At 28.8% G+C, this 24,164-nt stretch overlaps 2 protein-coding genes across 8 annotated transcripts; both read right to left on the bottom strand.

Moving 5' to 3' along the window:
• Window positions 1-476: 476 nt before the first annotated feature.
• LOC107844455 lies at window positions 477-1,145 on the bottom strand. The gene has a single exon (XM_016688866.1). It carries the CDS (start codon window positions 1,143-1,145, stop codon window positions 477-479), a length of 669 nt encoding a protein of 222 aa, XP_016544352.1.
• A 6,163-nt stretch (window positions 1,146-7,308) lies between these two features.
• LOC107844456 (protein ALUMINUM SENSITIVE 3) lies at window positions 7,309-22,422 on the bottom strand. Of its 7 annotated transcripts, XR_007046209.1 has the most exons (7): window positions 21,838-22,238; window positions 19,066-19,311; window positions 18,087-18,311; window positions 10,046-10,191; window positions 9,604-9,978; window positions 8,029-8,627; window positions 7,309-7,830 (listed from the first exon to the last, which is right to left on the bottom strand). XR_007046209.1 is itself a non-coding variant. In XM_047398592.1 (4 exons), exons 2-4 carry the CDS (start codon window positions 9,653-9,655, stop codon window positions 7,387-7,389), a joined length of 1,095 nt encoding a protein of 364 aa, XP_047254548.1. In that variant the 5' UTR covers window positions 9,656-10,191; window positions 10,543-11,459; the 3' UTR covers window positions 7,309-7,386. The 7 variants fall into 7 exon arrangements, 5 of the variants coding, with proteins under 5 accessions (XP_047254548.1, XP_016543115.1, XP_016543111.1 ...); XR_007046208.1 differs by having other exon boundaries at window positions 9,604-10,191; XM_047398592.1 differs by lacking the exons at window positions 18,087-18,311; window positions 19,066-19,311; window positions 21,838-22,238 and adding an exon at window positions 10,543-11,459 and having other exon boundaries at window positions 9,604-10,191.
• Between the last annotated feature and the right edge of the window lie 1,742 nt (window positions 22,423-24,164).

Below are 24,164 nucleotides of genomic sequence, written 5' to 3' on the forward strand. Positions count from 1 at the left end.
AATATTAAAATAAAAGTACAATTAATATTACCATTGCCAACAAAGGCTTCTAGTGACAAGTATCATACAAAAAAGGCTTCAGATCATAAGTCGGAATTCAGAAAAAGACTTATAATCATAGGACACCGATCACAACTGTGCTCGATGACTTTTCATATTTTGAAAACAATGAATAATAGCATCATTTCTTACAGCTGTAAATACCTTACGCTCTACATAGCAAACTAAACAACCATTTAAAAGTTCATCACCCATGTTGTTGCGGAGTTTATTTTTTATGTAGTTCATGGAAGAGAATGCTCGTTCCACAGAAGTAGTAGCAACGGAAAAATGAGAGTCAACTTGATGAGTAAATAAACAAGAGGTCAAGTCTGATGCAATTCTGATTCAACCAAAACTTTAGCAAAATCAGTAATTTCCTTTATATTGTAAAATCTTTTATCAGAACCTCGAACATGTGCTATGAAGTTATCAAGCTAACAACTGAGATCTCGAAGTTTGCTGCTATCAAACTCATTCGAATAATATTCAGCCAACCTCATTACTTTTTTCTTATCAAAATTACCAAATAACTTGGTTGGATGTAAACAAGACATACCAAGAAGTAAGTCAGTACTAACAATGTCGAAATGATTATTAAGCTCCTGAAGTAGCAAATCAATAACAACATAAAATCTTTCAACCCAAAAATTATGAGAATATGTAACATCAAGAGCTCTACGTTTTGACTTACCAGGAATATAGCGAGCTTCCATTTTTGGGATCGCTATCTCATATTTATCACATAAAGAAAAGATACCATCCAATAATGATCTCCATCCACTATCCCTCATTCTTTGCAACTCTTGCTTTGCAGTATTGAGTAGTTCTAGAGCATTGACAATATTTTGATCCATCTTTTGCAACGAGGATTTCAAATAATTTGTTATCATTAGAACTTTCCACATCAAATATAGCATAAAAGCAAAATCAAACCCCTTAATCGTATTCTCAAAAGTATCAGTTGTAAGTTTGTCAAGATAATTTGGGCACTCGCGTGCAGAAAATTCAAGCACATAAAGAATTGATGGAAATATGTCAATGAAGTTCTCTAATGTCTTAAGTGATAAAACCAACGAGTGTCGCATGGCCGTTGAAGTCCGCATTCTTGATTTAGTCCCCGTTCAGTGTGCAATTCACCAGAAATGATCAACTCTTCTAATTTTGCAGCTTGATGTTGTCTTAGCAAATCCCTACGCTTATAAGATGTTCCAACAATATTCAACACATTAGTAACTAAACAAAAAAAATCATCCATATCTGGATTCTTCTTCACAAGAGCCACGAGTGTCAGTTGCAACTGGTGAGCAAAACAATGAGTAGAATAAGAAGATGGAGTATCACGCAAAATTAAGCTCTTACGACTATTTAGTTCACCTTGCATGTTACTTGCACCATCATAACCTTGTCCGCGTATTTGGGACGGACTTAGTGAGTGATCTAAAAGAAAAGAATAGATTGACTCCTTTAATAATCGTGCAGATGTATAACTAACGTGGACAACACCAACAAATCACTCTATCACTTCACCCTTTTTGTCCACATATCACAAAACAAGTGTCATTTGCTCCTTATGTGATATATCTTTTGATTTATTAACTAGTATCCCAAAATAATCACCATCTAAGTCTTCCATGATAACTTTAATTGTTTCTTTTGTACAAGCATCAACAATATCTTTTTAAATTTTTGGACAATACATCATTTTATTTTTTGGGGCATTTTCTAAAATAATGCTCCCAACATCCTCATCAATATTTCCATACCATCGTAAAAGCTCAAGAAATATACCTTTATTTGTAGAAGATACACTCTCATCGTGACAATGAAATGGCAATCCCAATTTCAAAAGAAACCTTTCCACGTTAATTGAAGCACTCAAGCGACGCCGAGATTCATTTTTTTCTTTCTCAGAATGCTTGTCAAAAGATGTGCGAATAGATTGTGATTGATTCATCAAATCAATCATCATGTTGAAACACTTGTTGTGGATGCTATTAACCTCTCCAATATGAGTTCTGAATCTCTCCAAAGCCTTGTTCCAACCCTTAAAGCAATTTTACGTAAAAGCAATATCGGCCATATTACCACGAACTTCATGCTTATTTTTAAACAAGTAGCAACACAAACAATATGCAACATTTTTTGATATATTGTACTCTAATCACTTGAAATATTAACCCTTGAACCAACCAGGATTAAATTTACGCATCGTAATTTTTTTCTTTTCAAATTAATTTTTGGAAAAAATGTGATCCTTAGGCTGACAAGGACCCTTTTAAATATAATATCTTCTAACTTCATCACGTATATTAACATCATATTCTACTATAGACCTTCTTTCTGCCGAGTCAACTTTCAAATATGTAAATTGATATTTGAAGGAGTAATATCTCTTTGAACTTTCAAAGGTATGGATAAAGCAACGGGTGGGATAACAACATTAGAGCTAGGTTGCCCACGTTTTGATCTAATGACAAACTTATCCATCCTAATTTACATAGATTTATAAAAAATCCTGCAAAACAAGATTCCATTAATATGATTTTCAAGCAAGAATCTTTCATAGAATCATATCTATAGAAGATTGGTGAAAAAAAAATCTAAAATTCTTATTTCATTATTGTGACATTTAGGAGATTGGTGAAGTAGCAAAGTACTTTAAAACTAATTGCTAAACAAGATGCAAGAATTTATTTTCGATTCGTACGTTTGTTATTCACCTTTTGTTGTATTTTCCAAATCAAATACTCTTTTTGTTGTATATTATTAGATATCAATTTGACATTTTTCACTTCTTTTTGAAGAAATTTTCCTTTCTTTGACAAAAAAATAGGGAGAACAATAACAAATCTCTACTAACTCATATATTTTCTAATTTCTATGGCAATTATAATGAATAAGAAATAGATAGATATCGTATAAAAATTCAAATTCAAAATCATATTTTAAATTTTTAACTCTGAAGAAAAGTAAAGTACCTGCGCTTTGAGATTGGTGAATGATGATTATGAAAATGGAAAATAAAATTAAAAGAAGAAGATGAAATTTGATGTTTATTTAGTTTTGGAAGAGGATAGTTTTTTATGGAGTGCCTGGAGGATGCCGAGAATGCCAAAGGGAAAGGGTAAAGTGCTTGACTTGGAGTAATTAAAAAACTATAAAAGCTTTCTTTTTTTGTTTAATGAATCAAGAAGTAAACAAAGTATAAAAAATTAACAAATGAAAAGTCAAAAAAAAAAATCAACTGTGGGATTCTGTAATTAATAGTTAATAATATATTATTTATAAATAAACAATATATAAAGAAGCTTAGTGCGTGTAAATACTAATGTAAAGTAGCATAAAAACTTATAAAAAGTAATGTGCAGCTCAGAGAATCGAACACAGAGACCTGGACATGGAAGTCCAACCTCAAACCACTGCACCCAGCCATGTGTTTGTTCACTAAGTGCATTTTTATATATTATATTATTTATTTTATATTTCTTATATAATTACACCTAATCTACGTCGAGTTTAGTGGGTACCGGAGCACCCAAAAAATACGTAGGTCCGCCCTTTCCTAGGGTCAATCATTGGAATATGTATTTTCAAACATGAATCAAAACCCACAACATCATGAACATGAATTTCAATTCAATTTAAATCATGAACATTTATAAATACACAAATCTTGGATTTTGAAAAGAGATTCTTAAGCTTCATGGGTGAAAGGGACCCATGAATAAACATATGATATACCTGGTAGTGAGTTTCTTGAAGTTCTTGAACTTGAAGAATTTGAATCTCTTAGTTCTTGAAGAAGATTTAGATTTTGTTGCTTAAGGATTGCTCTTAGAGAGAAACCCTAATTTTTTATGTTGTGGAAGAATAATGAAATTATGAGCCTTAATCGGATATTACTATGTATATAAATGGGTGGTAAAAGATCAAAAAGACTCTTTAAAATGGCTTAAAAATTCGCTAAATGGAACCAGCGACGGCTCGTGCGACGGCCCATCGCTAGATTGACGGTCTGTCGTTTCGACCATCGTAGGTGAACCAGGATAGGGACTCACTTCCTAAGTAGCGACGGCTTGGACGACGGTCTGTCGCAAGTTCGACGGTCCATCAACCTGTCCGTCGCACCTTATAGAGAAGGTTGTCGCACTGCCTTGGCTGCGATGGTCCGTCGCTAAGTCGACGGTCCGTCGCTGAGTCGACGGTCTGTCAACCTGACCGTTGCACTTGGGCAATTCTAGCAGCTCTGAGTAAAACGTCCATAACTTTTCACTCTGATACCGAATTTAGACGAAATTGGTATCGTTGGAAAGCTAATTCAATTTCTCACATGATAAAAAGTGAAAATCTTCAAAATTCCACGTGTACAAAAAAACGGATTCATATTTCAAAGTGAGTTTCTAACATTCTTGGGACGATTTCAAGCTAGAAAATAGTACGGGGTATTACAATTATGTGTAAAAAATATGACAAATTTTTACACAAAACAGTAGTACTTAAAACTTTATCTATACAAATATACAAATATGAAACATTATCATCATACACAATTTTTATGTGTGTTCAGATATGTAGTGTTAATTCATTTATAATTCATATATGCATAATGCATATATTAATTTCAAGTTAAGTTTCATATTTCTTACGTGGATCTTGTACATACATGCTAAATAATTTTACTTTCATAGGAGTTCTGCCGAGGATCACTACTTGAGCAAAAAATCAGTCATCAAGCCACGTTTATTCTTTGGTGCTGAATCAATTGAGGATAAGAACTGATTTTATATGCTATCATTTCTCAATAAAATGTTGAATGACTTGGTTAGTTGATATTCTCTTTTTGTTAATTCAGCTGAATATATTACACATTTAGTAATTGTGTGAAGCATAAAAATTCCTTTTGCTTACAGCACATTGATGTGATTCTGTATTACTTGCGTAAGAAATCAAAGTACGAGCCGAACAATCAATACAAATACAATACAGTTAACTGTTTATTCATGACAACATTATCGGATATTTTTGACAAGTATGCAGACAGTACAAAGTAGTATAACCTGGCAAATCAAGAGTTGACAATCATCGAATACATTAACGGATATAGACTCCATGCTTCTGTACCTTGGCATACTGTGGATTACATTTTTATTCCAGTTAATATTGGCAGAATACATTGGGTGTTGGTTGTTCTGTCATTCAATGATAGATGTCTGTACGTGTAGGACTCTCTTAGATATGCTTGTCATGATGCCTCTGTTGCCCTCGAAGTGAAGAAGCAGTTAGAATTGTTACCTTCATATATAATAATTTTCTATTTCTATAAAAAAAAAAAAAAGGTATTGATTTTACCTCACATCCCAAGTACATTGGTCATGAAGAATCTTCCCTAGATGTGGTATTCATGGATAATGTACCACCACAATCTCCTGGAAGCTTGTAAGTAGTTATTTCAATGATTTTTATTCTATCAAATTTTTTATATATAAAGATGAATTTTGATAGCAGTACTTACTGTTAAACAAATTGATTCAAGGATTGTGAAGTCTTCATTGTTGCATACGTAGAGTATCTTAGCCATGAAAAAGGTATACCACATGGATATTTTGATACAGAAACTTTTTGGACTCGTTATGCTGCTCTTCTATGGCAGCATGGGACTCAGAAGAATGCAATTGGCACAGTTAGTGATGATGAGAGTCTGGACAGGCCAGTGATGCCTCAATTTGAGTGTGAGAGTAGTGACATGATAATTATACCTTAGTACTTATGCTTCTCTATTTTGTTGGTTTTAGTTGAAAATATAAACTGATGTTCAATCCCTTTTTTTAATCAAATATCGAACATGATTCTCCATTTTGTTGGAAGTTGACAACTGTCGTATTTTTTTTTAATTCTAATCTAGATTGTGTTATAAGCGCGTTGTCTAAAGTATACTAGTAGAATACTAATGGTATACATAAATGATATAATATACATTATGATGGTTAGAACCAAAGGCATATTACATTAGACTGTATATATGATTAACAACTACATTACTGATAATTTATTTATACAATTGTGGCTATTAAATAAAAGTTAAGCATAATCAAATTCATATGTATATAACACTTCAACTATTCGTACTTTCCTATATATATATATACATACATACATACATACATACATACATATCAACTGACATTTTTTGAAATATGTTAATTTATCTCAAAATACATATATTCATATAAATGTATTATTCGTATTATTAAACAATAACGTTTGATATAACATAATTTGAAACATATATAATCTTCAAAAGGTATAAACATAAATATGATTAACAATATACAAATGATATAATATGCATATATACAATCGATAGATGTTATGATGGTTAGAACCAAAGGCATATTACATTAGACTGCATATATGATTAACAACTACATTACTGATAATTTATTTATACAATTAGAGCTATTAAATAAAAGTTAATAATAATCAAATTCATAAATATATAACACTTCAACTATCCGTACTTTCCTACATATATACATACATACATATCAACTGACATTTTTTGGAATATGTTAATTTATCTCAAAATACATATATTCATATAAATGTATTATTCATATTATTAAATAATTGCGTTTGATATATTATAACTTGAGTATAATTATAAATATGATTAACAATATACAAATGATATAATATACATATATACAAATGATAGAAGTTATGATGGTTAGAACCAAAGGCATATTACATTAGACTGCATATATGATCAACAACTACATTACTGATAATTTATTTATACAATTGTAGTTATTAAATAAAAGTTAAGCATAATCAAATTCATATTTATATAACACTTCAACTATTCGTACTTTCCTATATATATACATTCATACATATCAACTGACATTTTTTGAAATATGTTAATTTATCTCAAAATACATATATCCTTATAAATGTATTATTCATATTATTAAACAATTACGTTTGATATAATATAATTTGAAACATATATAATCTTCAAATGGTATAGGCATAAATATATGTATATATATTATGAGTATATACAATAACGTATGCATATAATATGATAAACACCATTATTACAATAGACTGCACACATTTATAGTTATGATGTAAAGTGAATTATATATGTATAAACATGTCCATATAGCGTGAAAAATTACAATTTGAATGTAATATACAAACAAAGAATATATCAAAATGCGTTATGTTATTGATCATTACTTTGAACATAAATCAATCACAAGTCATAACTGATATTTTATTTCTATTGCCGAAAATATTCAAAAAAAGACAAACATAAATAAATTAAAATGTGTAAAATTATTCAACTCGACGTATTTTCCTACACAAACGCCTATTATGACCATTCATCCCACAAGCACTGCATGAATTAGTGGATACAGTCTTGTAAAAATCTCCAACAGACTTTTGTCTTTCTCTTTTCTTTGGCCTCCCGGGGGGGCATGTGTACTTGGGTGGTAGAACAATTTCACTCAATATAAAATCTGGTATCTCCCATGTAGACCTATCAGGCAGTGGCAATAAAGGAATCTCATACGTGTCCAACATCGCTACTGGCTTGTATAAGTTAGAGCAGTAATCATCAGCTTCAAAATGTTTGCTCTTTAAAACTGCATAAGCATGAGCACACGGAATTTTATCAATTTGAAATCTTTGGCAAGTACATGTCTTCTTCTCCAAACAAATGATATAACGTCTATTTTCATGTAGCCCGGTATAAACATAGTCCGTTGCAGGTACAACCTGTGATGAATAAATAGTTATATATATATATATATACACATATTTGTATATGCAGATAAGTATATGTATATATGTATACATTAAAACAAAACATTAAAAACGTTTATTTCTAATAAATTACTACAAATAATTATAAATGTATATATGTAAATATTAAAATAAAATATTAATATTATTTATTTATAATAAATTACTTACCCTCATTCGTGTGCTTTTGGCCTCATTTAACTCAAGAAGATCATTGTATCTCCGGCAAATAAGGGTGCATATAAATGTCCCAACTTGTCGATTGTTACGATTCCATCTTCCAAACATCTTTCTAACTTCCTCTAAGAAATCATATATAGGCAATTCCGTCGCTTCCTTTAGATGCTTATTTATGATTTCTGCAATGTTTGATGTGAGTCTAAAACCACGATTTACAGTAGCATACACCCTAGTCCACTTGTCATAACCAGCCTTCTGCAAGTACTCTTTCACCCTAACATCTATTTGTTCGACCTTCTTCATTAGACTGTTAAATTCAAAAATTGTATATGCTTTAAACACATCAGCTAATTTTGCATGCAACTTTCTGAAATTGGTTACGACATTTTTCCGTAGATGCCAGATGCAAGCATACTGTACAACACCATCATACACAGTCGACACAACCTTTATAATACTCTCGTTTCTGTCGGACACAACACACATATTTGGTTTTACACCATGAGCTTCTTTTAACTGCTCAAAGAACCAACTCCAAGCTGCATAATTCTCAGAATCCAATATTTCATTAGCAAGTAGAAATATATGTCCTGCATAATCAAGATATACATAAACAATTATACAATGTGTTTTTCAGATAATGTATTTCAAATAATATTGTATTTACTAACACCTTAACAATGTTTAAAGTGCAATTAATGTATAAAAAAAATTAATGGGCTAACCTGCTCCATCTAGTGTACTAGCTAACACAAAAGTTCCATTATATATTCCTCTAAGGTGACTTCCATCAACAACAACAATAGGTCTACATGAATTAAATACTTTAATTGAAGAATACAACGATATAAACACATATAGGAATTCATTGTATTTTATTTTTTTCATCTGTATGTACGAACCAGGGTATGTTTTTTCCAACATGTATAAATAGCCCGGCAATCTGTTGTATAAAGCATACGATGTACCCCTCAATGAAATCAAAGCTTTCTCCCTAGCCCTCCAAGCCATTGTATAAGTCAGATCCAATCCAAGCTCATTCTTAATATCCTCCTGTATATGTTTAGCCGTATACACACTTTTATGGTTGGATAACTTTTATTTAAAAATGCCTCCAATCAATGAACTACTAACATGTTTTTTCTCATACACCCGATCCTTTAAAGGACACATACGCTCCTGACGAAATCGACGAATCTTATACAAATCGGACTTTTTATTACTGGATGCCATCAGCAACCAATCACATTCCTTAGATTTACACACCAAATTATATTTGTGATGTAAAACTTTTATATTAGTAATTTATACAAATAAATAGTTTGGTATTTTTAAAAATTTCTAACCTGATTTGCTAACGTATACAATTACATTTACTGTACTCTGTATGAATAGTAATGTATAGTAACAAGTTTGTGTGACTAGTTATACAATATGAATACATAATACATTTTTAAAGTAAGCACAAAACCATGTATACATGAATACATAAATACATTTTTAAACAAAACACAAAAAATGTACAGAATATACACACACATGCTTTAATACGAAAAATACACTTACCCGACTGCATTTGATTGTATTGTATTGAATTGGAATCTATTTCTGATTGCATAAAGTGCCATCACTGATTTTAAAGTGGCTTTGTCCTTATAAACTTGACCAACGAGCACTTCATTGTGATTTGGATCAGAAATAATTGTCTGATCATGTCCATTTATATCAACAACTTCAACTAAAGCACCATGATCTTCAGAATTTCCTTCTTCCACATCAACAACAGAAATAGCACATTCAACATTCGAGCAATCACTCTCCTTTTTCATGGATTTATCAAATACAGAAACACATAAAGGATAGTTTCTGAATCCTTTTTCTTCTTTCAGCACCATTACATAAACTGCCAAGCCCATGTCGTTATGTATCTCCATTCTTCTACTGCTAAAGTCAACTTTATATTCAACTTTCAATGTTTTTGAATTCAACTCAATACAAAGTTGCTTACCAATCAATTGAATCAAACCATTGTATTTTTCTATTTCTTCAATTGCAATTGAGTCCAACTCGTACTGTTCATACTCATTATAACAGTTCCATACGCCTGAATGCTTTAGAATAATAGGTAACTGCCCCATTTTTTTCAAAAAAAATCTGTCAACAAATAGTGTATGTAAACTATCAATAAATACTAATACAATAGAATCAACAAATTATCAAGTTTCAAAAATAATATAAATTCGTTTGCTAAATCACAAATTGTAATTGCAGTATACAAATTGTTGGTAAATCGAAATTGTCCATTTGTTTATCATTAATTTTTGTTAAATTACAAATTTCAATTATAGTATTCAAATTGTTGAAATTTCAAGACGATTTACCAATATACTCACAAATTGAAAAAAAATACCAATATACACGCAAATTGACAAATTGGGTTTCAAAAAAATCGTATTTCAAGAATAATAAAAAATCATATAATAAAAATTTGAATTTGGAACATACCTGATAAAAATGATTGTTGAATTAGTCCTCTTCCTTCTCTCTAATCTTCCCAAAATAATTTTTTTAGATTTAATACATGCTTTAAATCACAGATAATGAGCTTTAATGCTCAGTAATGTATGAGTAATTAGTGGGAAGCTGGAGTAATTTAAGGTTTTTACTGCTTTCAAATTTCCTTTTTATCTCTTGTTTAGTTAAGTTATTTTTCTACTGATTTGTATAATTATGTTATATATACAAATAACTATTAACTACTTTTGCCTATAATTTGTAATTATTGAAACTTTCACTAGGAAGTTAGTTATAGGTCTTATAGTTTGCTTATTTGTGAATTTTTACCTTCTTTTTATTCGACAATAATCCCCTCAAAATTGATTTAATTTCACTTTGCAATTATCCAATCAAAATGAGCGAGCAAGTCCTTAACATAGTTGCGAGTGAGGTTTGCTCTAGTGGTAGTTTCAGAGGTGGACCCGCGTGATGGGTTGGGGTTGTACGTGCACTCATTAACTTCAGGAAAAACTCTCTCTATATCTATAATCTATATCTATATCTATAATATATTAAAAGTGTGAAGACCCTTAGAAAAGTGATTTAAACTTTTTACCTTCATTAAAAGTCTCTGCAGTAGACAAAATTGTCTTTTCGTTTATTTTTTTCTAATTATCATATTATCATATTTATAATATTTAAAACGAATCCTACAATATATGGTAAGAAAAAATATATGGAGAATTAATGATGATAGATTTTTTTCTCCTTGTATAGTTGAAAAAGAAGCCCTAAAATATAGAGCGGAAAAACGGGCAAAATAAAACGCACGGTTGTACACCAAAAACAAAAAATAACATTCTATATAAAAGGAAAAAAAGAGACCTAAACCTAATAAAAACTTGAAAGTTGGCCCAAAAAAAAATGTAACATATGAGAAAAAATTATGAATTTTTAAAATTTTAAAAGGATTTTGTTTAGATTTTAAATCACTTTAACATTAGGATTCTTTAATTAATTAATTAATTAATAATAGTTATCTTTTTCTATTTAAGTTTAGATGTTTTTCTCCAAAACTACCATAGGTAGAGAAAAAACAGGTTTAGATATAGATTTTTTTTTTATTAATGTATATAAATTTTCATGTGATTTGAGGTAAGTTTTTAAAATTTTAGTATGCTTTTAATATTTATAATAAATAAATTATCTTTTATTTATTATAAATAGTTGCTCGTTGAAAGTTTTTTTTTTTTTGTAAAATTTTGATATATGATGTGAGGTGAGTTTTTTAATGTTTTAGCATGTTCTTGATATTTACAATTTTGACAGTAAATGCAATTAAAGAGATAAATTTTTTTGTGATTTGAGATAAGTTTTCTAAAATTTTAATATGTTCTTAAAATTTATAAAATAAGTTATCATGTTTTATTGCTAGACAACTGCTCACTGAGAAGCACTTGTTTTTGTGAATTTTTTATGTATCTTATAATTAAAGAGATAAATTGATTATGATTTGAGGTAAATTTTCTAAAAATTTAATATGTTCTTAAGTTTAAAATCTTGATAGTATTTATAATTGAATAGATAAATTTGATTGTCATTAATTTGAAGTAAGTTTTCTAGAATTTCAGTATGTTCTTGAAGCTTACAATAAATAAATTATAACGTATTGTTGATAGACAATTGCTAACTGAGAAGTTTTTTTTGTGTGTGTGTAAAATATTTATAGTATGGCCCATTTTGAAGAGATAAATTTGCTTGTACTTTGAGGTAAGTTTTCTTAGATTTTAGTATGTTTTTTATATTTACAAGAATAAATTATCTTGTATTTTGATAAACAATTGTTAATTGAAAAGTTTGGTTTTATGATTTTAGTATATTCTAGAAGTTGAAAATAATAAGTTATCATGTATTTTTGATAGATAATTTCTAATTGAGAATTTTTTTGTTATGATTTTTGTTTATAATGACATAAATAATTAATAATTTAACATTGACTTATTTACAATTTTTATTAGATTCTTTGAATAATTACATTCCATCACGAGAAATTGATTTGCCATTCTAATTTTATATGAATTCTCTTCTAAAATTTAATTATATATAATTGTTTCAATTGTGAATAAATAATGAGATCTTCTATATCATTCTTATTTTAAATAATAGGCTCTAATGATTATTTTTTTGTTACACGTTATATCATTTAAATGATATAAAATTTAAGCTATCGTCGATTGTTGATTTGTAATAAAAAAAAATTTTAATTTTATCCTTTAATAAAAAATTTTACAATCACAAAATAGTCATATACTATTTTTCTAAAATATTTATCATTTAATTATTATCTTTAGATTTAAGACTTAAAAATTAATTAAAAATCTTATTTGATATAAGTAAGAAATCAGAAGTTTAATACTCCTAAATTAATAAGAATTTTATCTTATGTAAAAAATTTCTATAATTGCACCATAAAAAAAGAAAAAAGAAGAATAAATGTGTTAATAGGATTCAAACAGTCATGGTAAAATATAAAACAATAGGACGGCAAGTAATCTTGGTGTAGCTTAAATTGGCTCAGGTTTTAAAAAAAAATGGAAAAGAATGGAATAATTAATACTCTCTCTGTTTTATTTCATGGTGGGTTATTTTACAATTTTTCATTACATCATATATGATTTATTTTTGTACTCCATCTACGTTTAGTTATCTTGCATTCATTTATCATCTTTTCATCCTTTCGTCATTTCTTTTAGTTAATCGCTTTAAAGATTATATATGAATTATACAAAATCAATAATTGATTTGTATGAAGTATGATTTTTAATTTTATACAACGGACAATGACATATTTAATATACAATATTTATTTGCATCATTTGAATGTACATAAATTTATTTTAGCATCATCGTTATTTTTAATTATTTTATTTTTTTATACATAATATTATTTATTTATGTAAGTTACAAGTGCAAAGCACGTAAACTAAACTAGTATGTATATATGTGTGTGTATACCTTAAAGAACTATCATATATTTTAAAAGTGTAAACAACATAAATCCCCTAGACAATGAAAATAATTACACAAAAATCCTTGTTGTTTTCTCCCTTCCTTTTTTTTTGCAAACATACTCATACATTCGGTCACATATTATACATTGGTCGAATGTATGATGTAACAGCTAATCCTATATTTGAGGTAAGAGAATCTTTAATTATTTTACAGTTCCTTAATTAAAGGCAGTAATTAGCCAACATTAAATCGTTTATTGATAGAACATGTAACTGATATTTGAATTTAAAAAATTTTGTTATACATAATTTTTTTCTTGTGATTCACGATCTGAAAAGCCAAAAAACAACCATTTTCTTCTACACCCGTTCTTCAAAACTACTAAAATCTTCTTCTACATATGTTCTTCAATACTAGTAAAATTAATATGAATATCTCCGTATTGTTGTGACATTCTAAAATTTGGGAGTCAGAAATTAATGATAAGTCATACAAAAGTGACGCAATAGTAATTTCGGTAAATGCGGACGAGTCGGTCACAATCGCAAGACTTGCGGTTTCTTTCCAAAGGAATCATGAAAAATATAATATGATTTTCTATGTGCGGATGCTTTGAATGGTTTTGGTTGTATAAATATTTTTTATTAGTTTTTTTTTGAATGCTGGAGCAAGTAATATATATATTTTTTTATTGATTATAGATGTTAATTTATTTAATCAATGATTTATATTAGTATAAAAAATTTATGCTTTTTCCCTATATCATAGTTCGTAACCATATAACTTGAAGTTAGAACATGATTATAAATGCACATTAACTATGTAACTTACCCTCTATAGGAGTAAGTAATTGTTGAAACGCACGGTGTATTAAAATATTGTACATTAATAGTTAATGCGTAATAAATGTATGATATAGCATTATACGTTTCTAACATATATGAGGTTATTAGAAATACAGTAACGAAATTTAACTAAATTCAATTTTTTTCAAAAAAAATTATATACAGTATCATTCCAGTAAATTTACGAATGTGTAATATGTTTTTATACAGTCAAATCAATGTATAATAAATGTGTGTCTTTTCAGTAAACATTTGAATGTATAATAAGTTGTTATATATTCAAAGTAATATATAGTGAAACTGTGCCATTCCAGTAGACTTACGAACGTATAATATTTGATTATACATTCGTATCAATGTATGATATAACATCATGCATTATAAATATGAATGATATTAACAATTTCTGTAATTTTTTTACAAGTAATAAACGTTTTACAACATGTATACTGTTATGTAATACATACGTTTAAAACGTATTTGTCTTTAGTTCAATGTAAGATTCACTTATAAGCAAAGGTACATAATGGGAAACATATTATGTGTTCAAAATATAATGTCAGATTAATTAGTAATATGTTGTTTTAATCATTAACTAATAAGAAAACCCCAGTAAATATTTTCTTTGGCTTTGGCCTTTAGTTTCGTCCCTCATAGTTGGTCAAAAAGACAGCGTAATAAACATCCACAACGCCTAACACCAACAAGTTCATAATTGACCCACTCCTTTAAGGGTCGTACGAAATCTGAATGCATTCCAAGCCATCACTGTTCAAGATCTATACATAATAAATTCCTTCAACAAAAAAATCAAATTAAAAAAAAAAAAGAATTACTCAAAATAATAATCAAAGGGGGTTTTCAATTTGATTTTGTTTTGTTATTGAGAATGTTTATTTGATTAATTCGGGTTTAATTTTCTTTTTGAAAAAGAAAAAAAAATTGGGTTTATGGATTTCGAGTAGAGGAAGTAGAATCCGTGGTTAAGGAGAAGTGAAATGGTGAGGAAGAAGAGAAGGTAAAATTGGAATTACAGCTGCTATTCATAATCATAGATGACATACTAAATAAATAGAGAGAAAAAATAGCAAGATTTTAGGAGAAAAATATGGAGCATAATTTGGAGCAAAATATGGTTGTTTGGAATGTATAAAAAGAAAAAGAGAAAATAAAAAAGGTAGAAATTTAAGTAATTAATTTCAAATTTTTGTAGTTCTTTTTCAACATGAGATATAATGTAATAAGGCAAAGTTAGCATACATATATATATTGGGTTGGGTTAGCATATATATATATATTGGGTTGAGATATATAAAAAGGATCCTTCAAACATATATGTTGGATTGGGTTATTTGGTCAGCGTGCCCGTTAGGCCAACCTAATGTATGCTAAGTGGTGTACAAACCGGCTGTTCATGGAGGGAATTTCACGCCTTCTTTTTTGTTTCCTATATATTAACGCGTGTGTGTTAGAACACCAATTCTATTGGAGTCGTTTGGTGTGGGGTATTAAAATAAATAATTTTGAGATAAATTTTTTGATGTTTTGTTTAGTTGTTAAGTTTGAAATAACTATTTTCAGGACTAACAAATAGTAACGGAATAGCTTAGCCCACCTTTTAGGTGGTATAAATAATCCAACATTATTTAACTTCGGATAAAGTCACACACACACATATATATATATTCCGTTACTTTACTACTCCCTTCGTTTCAAATTTTCTAATTTGATTTCTCATTTTACTTGTCTTTTTTCATCAATCAAGAAGAGACAAAAAAAAATTTTCATGTTTTACCTTTTACATTAATTACTTTTTCTTCAAATTAAAATGTAAACATCATTTAAGGGGTATTATAGTAAACTAGCCATATTATTAATTATTTTTCTTAATCAATGTGTCATCTCAATTTGGGACGGCTAATTTGAGACGGAGGGAGTACAATATATGAGAGAAATGTGAAATACTGATAGTCTTCACATCAAATTTTTTTTGTCAATTTTATCCCTAATTTAAATTTTAATTACTCTACAATTTTTCATTCATTTTGGTTAATTTGAACAATTATATGAGTTTATTAAATGCAACAAAAGTGATGAGTCATGAAAAAATGATAGTGACACCATAAAAACTATTTATACAATGAAATTCAAAATTAATCCAACGGTTGTAGAAATGTTTATTAATCTTATTTCAAATTTTCACTTTTCCTAACAAATTTATTATGAACAAGTAATTAAAGTATTTTGACATTCCCTTTCTACCTAGTAAATGCTTAATTATTAAATAAAAAATTACTTTTATATATAGCTAAAACTCTTTGAAAATTTAATTTTAAAAAAAATATAATTTAACTCTCCAAATATTAATGATACTAAATAATGGAAGATGAGAATAATTCTTTTCCACATTTTTTGATGATGAATGTTTTTAACAAAAAATGGAATTATCAACATTTTATAGATTTTAGGACAGAATAAATAATTTAACATAAAATATTAAAACTTCATACACGTTTAATAAATATCAACACAAATTTTTTAACATGTATTTTTAGGAAAAAGAAACTACTTAAGTTAAAAAAAAGAAATAATTTCAATTTCTTTTGTATTGTTTAATATGAAGGAAAATAATTAAGTTAAATAAGGTTAAGGGTATTTTTGTAAACAAACTATCTATAATTAAAACGAATGCAATGCATATTATTTTTAGTACTACAAATCAAACAAGTACTAAAACATAATACCAGCATTACTAATCCCGAACAACTAATCTCAGTATAACTTATCCCAACATAACTTGTTTCCAAACCAAACGACCCCTTCGCGTTTAATAAAATTTTCAGACGAGGCAGTGTCTGCCTTTATTGGTTCCCTGTTATCTTTCAATAATAGGTTTGCCTCTGAGTAGAGCACCTTCACCACTAACCAAAATAGGTTGAAGGTTCGAATAGAGTAACAAAAGAATCTTATAGGTCTTTCCTGGGTGAGGTGAGGGAAAAAGTGGTCCTAATAGTGACTGTCCAAGTCAAAACTAGCTTTTCTGATGAATCTAATTGATTGAGTTTTCCAATTTTCATGTCAAATGGCATAGTCATCCCCTATTTTACCAATCCAACTTCTCAAGAGAATGACTGACACTCACGGAAGGTCATTAGTCTTTACTCGTTGCAACACTAAAGTCGGAATATTAACCATTTATAGTGCCTAGGGTCACAAAATTAGTTTTTATGCGTCAGTGGCCCAGATAATACATATCATTGGAAAGTCAAATTTCAGGCTTCGGAAAATGACATGTTACTGCAACATCGTCATTTTGCCATTCTTGAGAATTTATGTCATAAAATTCACTTTTTAAGTATAAGAAATTAAAAGGAACGAAAAAAAACTGTGTTGCTGCAAATCATATGTACAAATCTGAAAGAGCTATCAAAGCATGCTTCTCATCATCACCGATCGTTGAGAATCGTTCACTAATCTGGAGGCGTTTTTTTAATTCAAGAAGACAACATTAGATGCATGCAATCCCTTGTGACATGCTATAACAAAAACAGGTCATTTCACAAGGTAAAATTTTGGTTTTCACTAGTATAACTCAAAATCCCTTCTTCACTCTGAGGAGAAAACTTTGGTTTCTAACTGATAAGCTTTTGTGAAGAACGAGGGCCACGAGAGGTACGTAGAGAAGATGCTACTTACAGTAGATGCACCGATAAGCATGTTCATTACAACAATCTGCAATTGAATTGCCTCTAGAGGAGAAGATCCTCCCATAATTAGGCCTGTCATTGCACCTGGAAGTGATATAAGTCCAACTGTTTTGGCATTGTCTAACACAGGAGATAGAGCAATGACAAGTGATCTTTTCACCTGTTGTAGTGTTGCTTGCCTTGGAGTTGCCCCTAGAGCCAATGCTGTCTCTACCTAGCCAAAGAAAGAAATTATTTGAGCATGCATAACACCAAAGTTGCCATTTACCAAAATTGACCATAATCATATAAATATATGATTGAAGGGAGCCTTGGAGTAACTCGTAAAGTTGTTGTCATGTGGCCCGGAGGTCATCAGGTTCAAGCTATGGAAACAGCCTCTGACAAAAATGCAAGGTAAGGTTGAGTACAAAGACCCATGTAGTCTTGCCCTTCCCCAGACCCCACGATGCGCGGGAGCTTTAGTGCACCGGGCTACCCTTATAGCAATATGATTGCAGATTGGTTAAATATTTTGAGATTGTGGAAGAATTGTGAGGGAGAAAGGTCTAACTTTGGTACAATTTTCAATTTATGTGACATAGTTATTATCGGCACATAGTTTAGTTTTTGTATAACTATTATTATAAGACGTCTGAAACTTGTGACCTTAAAAATGTAATAACATTTTGTGGTCATAAAAGCTTCCATTAATGGCAAAATGGGAGGAGTAAAGTTAATCGTTTACAAATTTAGAGATGCTTCATATTTTGTGAAACCAACTAAAAAGAAAAGTACATCGCTTAAATTGGAATGAACTTTATATTTGTTAGATGTTTTGCGTAATATAGTCCCGCCATTAGAAGCAAAAGTGTAGATACCAAATGGAGATACCAAAAGTCTAACAAAGGGCAAATTAAGCCTTTTCAGAAAATAATATATTAAAAAAATGTATGTCACGCCTGCATTAAAAGTTAAACTTGACGTACCAGGGACATTTGTATCTTGATGTCATCGCGGAGTTTTTTCATGGTAACACCAGTGACAGTCATTGCATTGCCAACCATCATTCCCGCGACGGGGATGATGTAACGAGGAGTGAAGGGGAAAACATTCAAAATGACCAACAAGAACATAGTAACAGCAGTTCCAGCAAGAATTGAAACTCCTGCTATATATTTTCCTCGTGGTACATGTTTCGCACGTTGTCCTGCCGTATAACCAGCAATTGTAACCTGCAAAATCAAACAAATTTTGGTTATTATAAATACAAGCCAATATCCGCACTGGAATTGGTTTCGATATCCGGATCGATATTTTAGCAAGCTAAGATACAAAATGTATCGTCAAATAATTTAATATGATTCCACTAGATCTAGTTTCTGCTTATTTATTTTTCCAATTATTCTCCTTGAAACTTGAGGCAGGATTGTTGGTAGGTTTTGGTGTTTATCTGAACGATTGGAAGTGGCAAAATGAGCCTATGTTTCAATAACCTATCCAATTCTGCTATGTTTGAACGAGTTGAATTATGATCCAATTATTGACTTAATCTAAGGGGTTGGACCCAAAATAACACATGGATCTATTGGGTCAAAATTAGCTAGAATGGAGTGATGGACTGAGATTTAGTGAGTGTTTACCGAGAAAGATTTTATTCAAAAATGTTTAGTGTTTGATTGGAAAGTGAAAATATTATTTGAATTTTTTTAAATTAAGAATCGATAATAATTTAAATTAGCAAATCGTAAAGTAAATTGATGAAATTTTTGAGTACGAAAGACAAATAAGAAAGTGTTGGTTAAGCTAGTGTGACTATAATTAAAAGGTAAAAAAAATGTTTTCTCTCTTTGTAGGAAAACAAGGAAAATAGTAGAATAATATTTTCCAACAATCAAACATAAGAAAAATACTTATCTTTAAAAAAAAATTCTAAAGATATTATGATGTCATACCAAAAAAGAGATTTTAAAAATTTTCTATTATGTCTAAGAGGAGTACAAAAGCGGATTTGAAGGGTCAATCAAGTGAGTGGAACGTATACTCCAAAGCGAAAATAAAATAGAGACCATGGATTCTAATTGCAATAAAGTGAACATCAGAATAGGAAGTGAAGAGTACATATATTTTTGGAATCTATAATCAACTCGTAGATGATGTCATAAACTAAAATAGGAGATATTATATCAGTAGTCCCTGAAATAAGTGAATTGTTGAGGTATTTATTGATGTTTCAAAATAAGTGAATCATTAAATTTTTTTTCAAAGTTATCCTTATAATTTGATAATCAATTAATTTTTAAAAAGGTATTAAAGGTCAATTTTTGTTTTTTGAGGAGTAAAAATGAAAAGTTATGTTAAATTTATGTCTCTATTATTTTTTTCTTAATTTATGTGTCAAAATTCAATAATTTATTTATCATGAAATGGAGGGGTTATTATTTTATAATAATAAGAATGAGAATAAGAACGTGTCCTCGTTGAATTATTCTTTGCTGAAAGTCAAAAAGAAGAAGAGAGTCTTGATGAAATCAAAAATGTTTTTGACTTTAATAAATGCTCCCCTCAATTGCTGTTTAGTAGCATTAGGTAATGAAAAATAATTTCAAGAATAAGTAGTTAATATTAAAGATAAAATTAAATATTAAAAAAATTATTTTTTTATAATAGGTTAAAAGTGATAAATAAAAATAAAAATAAAAATAAAAATATAGTTTTGAAATAGAGAACAAGTAAAAATGATTGGAGAAAGTGATTAATCTTGAGTAAAAAGTAAGAAATACGAAATTTGAGATATGATTATGAATATTAATGTTATGTTACTTCGTTTAAACTCAATCTTATACTACTCATATACGTCTAAAAACACAAAACCTGAAATTAATTAATGTACTAAAATTTACTATCTCTATTTCATATTAGTTAATCCCTATTGATTTGGCACACCGATTAAGAAAATATTAATTAGGGAGTTTATTTTATCAAATTAACCTTATTAATTATGCTTTAAAAATATAAATTTGAGTAAATATACTTTATTTAGTCATTTAATGTTAAGGGTAGTATTGAAAGAACATAATAAAATTCTCGTGATTTTATCAAAGTGATAAATAAATTGAAACAAATATTTTTAGAAAGAGGACCAACTAAAACAAAACTAAGGAAGTATTTCCGATGGATTCACCGATTAATTTTTTTCTCCTTTATTATGCCTCATATTTTTAGCCAAGTGTACATATATGGATCTTTAGAAATTAATCGATACGATTTACTTTGATGTCATATGAAGTGGCAGAGCTTGTGTATCGAAAATGAGTTTGAGCAAAAATTTAGTAGTTTTGGTTCAAATTATTACTTATTCTCAAAAATTTAACTAATATGTACATATTATTATTTTAAAATTTATTAACTCAAAATAATTATTTTATAAACTTCAAATTTTGACGGCACGTCTTATATGATATTTATTTGCTCTTTTAACACTTTCACTCATCATACTCCTCACGATAACCATAAGATATCAAATCACCTCAAATACCTTTCTCACAAAAAACTAGGAAACTAAATTAAACTAAAAACCACTTGCAGATCCAATATATATGTAGAGAGATTCTATATTTCTGCATTTGCTTTGATCTCCTTTTCTAAATTTGAAAACAGAATAAACAAAGAAGAAGAGAAGAAAGTCAAGTGATTTCTCGATGCCAAATAACTTACTGGGATAATAACTATTAATTTAGTTGAGTGATAATTAAACGTACCATGAATAGATAAGCAAGAATGATCCATCCAGCATTCTTCTGACTGAAAATGAATTGAAGTACAAAACCAATGATTGATAGTTGAAGAAATGCTCTAAACACAGAGTAAATCATTTCTCCTTCAAGTCCTAATTTTTGTATATAAGATAATCCCACTGCCATAAACACAACAGCAAGTGCTGCCACTGGCTTAATCATCCCTTTCAAGAATTCCTTCAACCACTCCCACTCCATAATTATCTCCTAAATTAATTAACCTAAAAAAATTTCAACAAGTAAAATGTAGAATTCTAAATGTGAATATAGGTGATAGGACAATTTAAGGCTATTTATGGGTGCAAGGAACTTGGGAGAATCTTACCCCTTTTTGTACAACCCCCCACCACGTCACCCCCACCCCACCCCACCCCACCCCAACCGAACCAAAAAAGAGAGGAAAATCTCATGGCTAATAGCAGATTTGGTCCTTCAATTATGGTAAATTTGAATACAAGTCCTTGTGATATACTAGTGTAGTTAAGAATATTAAATCTTCACCTATTTGAAATGTGCATATTTTCGTTTCTATTTAATTACATATATGTTACATTAATTTATACTATTAGGGGTCATTTTATTGCTGGTTAGAAAGTGATTAATCATTATTAAGAATACATATTATAATTACTAATATCATGTTTGGTACATAATATTTAGTTACTGAGTATAAAATTTAATACACTAAATGTTTGACTATCAACTTACAATCTGACATAACTAATACATGTATGTTATTAAAAATAATGTGTGAATCACATAAAGAGAGATGATCAAAATGCAATAGATGCTTGACAATTCAAGACTATTTATGGGCGGAAGAAACTTAGGAAAATTTTAGAATTAATAACACTTTTAATCCCTTAATTATGAATAAATTTTAAGTAGAGTCCTTGTTATATTTAGCAAAGAATTTTAATCTTCAACTATTTGAAATGTACATTTTTGATCCATTTATTAGTACTGAATATTCACACATTTTCATTATTATCTAGTGTATTCCCACACAGTAAAGTCGAGAGATAAAATATACATAATCTATATCATTACCTTCGGAAAAAAAAAAAAAGTGCTACTTATTAACAGAATTAAAGTGGTGATACAAAAAAGACCTTCCCTAGATACACTTGTACCCAAAAGCAAAGAGACGTACGTACGACCACATGCGAAATTTGCCCCACAAATTGTGGGCTGGATTCCCCGTTAAATCACGAAAATATTACTTTCAATTCAAGTTGGAGTTTGGAATTAGTGTTATGTTTGATTATGAATATAATATTAAATTATTTTTAAAATTTTATTGGAGAAATAGATTAAAAAAATAAAAATAAATTTTATTTATTTATACTTTTTCAAAAATATTTTTTATAATCAAATACTAATATTCTTTTTTTTTTTTTAATAAAGTGAAATAATTTATATTTACAATCTATAATCTATAATCTATAATCTATAATCTATAATCTATATCTATATCTATATCTATATCTATATCTATAATCTATATCTATCTATAATCTATATCTAGAATTTATATCTATAATCTATAATATATTAAAAGTGTGAAGACCCTTAGAAAAGTGATTTGAACTTTTTGCCCTTCATTAAAATAGTTTGCAATAGACAAAATCTTCTTTTCATATTTTTTTAAAATTATTAATTAATTATTTATTTGATTAAAAAATAAGATTAGCATAAGGTTCCTACAAGGAAAAAAAAATCTATGGCAACTCAAATTTATTTTCTTAAAATAGTAAGGGAAAAAAGAAAGATATGGTAGTCCTTAAAAAAAAAATTAATCAAGCACAAAATTCATTGTATAATAGTAATATATAGGATCAAATATAATATAATATTTATGTGTCAATATTAAGAATACAAAAATTAAACTACGGACCCAAATCAATTCCTGTTGGAGTCCCACATTGGTGGGTTAAAAAGGTTATTGGGCAATCCTCCCTCATGAGCTAGCTTTTGAGGTTGAATTGGGCCCAAAGTTCATTTCTTTATCAATTCCTTCTATAACTAAACTACTATAATAATAATTTAGGATCAAATAACAATTTCAAATCCTATATATGATAAAACTATTTTGAATATTTGATTTGTACATGTTATTTAGAAGAAACAAAATTTCTTGCTTTTTGTTAGTGCTTCTTCCTCCTCTTTATATTTTTGTTACTTCTTTTTTAGATTCTATAATTTTCTCAAAGAGAATTATCAAGTATTATTATCTGGCTTTTTATTTGTTAAATATCCAATAATTTTATGATATTTGAGGTAGGATTTGT

The sequence above is a fragment of the Capsicum annuum genome, chromosome 10 (assembly GCF_002878395.1).
Source record: "Capsicum annuum cultivar UCD-10X-F1 chromosome 10, UCD10Xv1.1, whole genome shotgun sequence".
Lineage (NCBI taxonomy): Eukaryota > Viridiplantae > Streptophyta > Magnoliopsida > Solanales > Solanaceae > Capsicum > Capsicum annuum.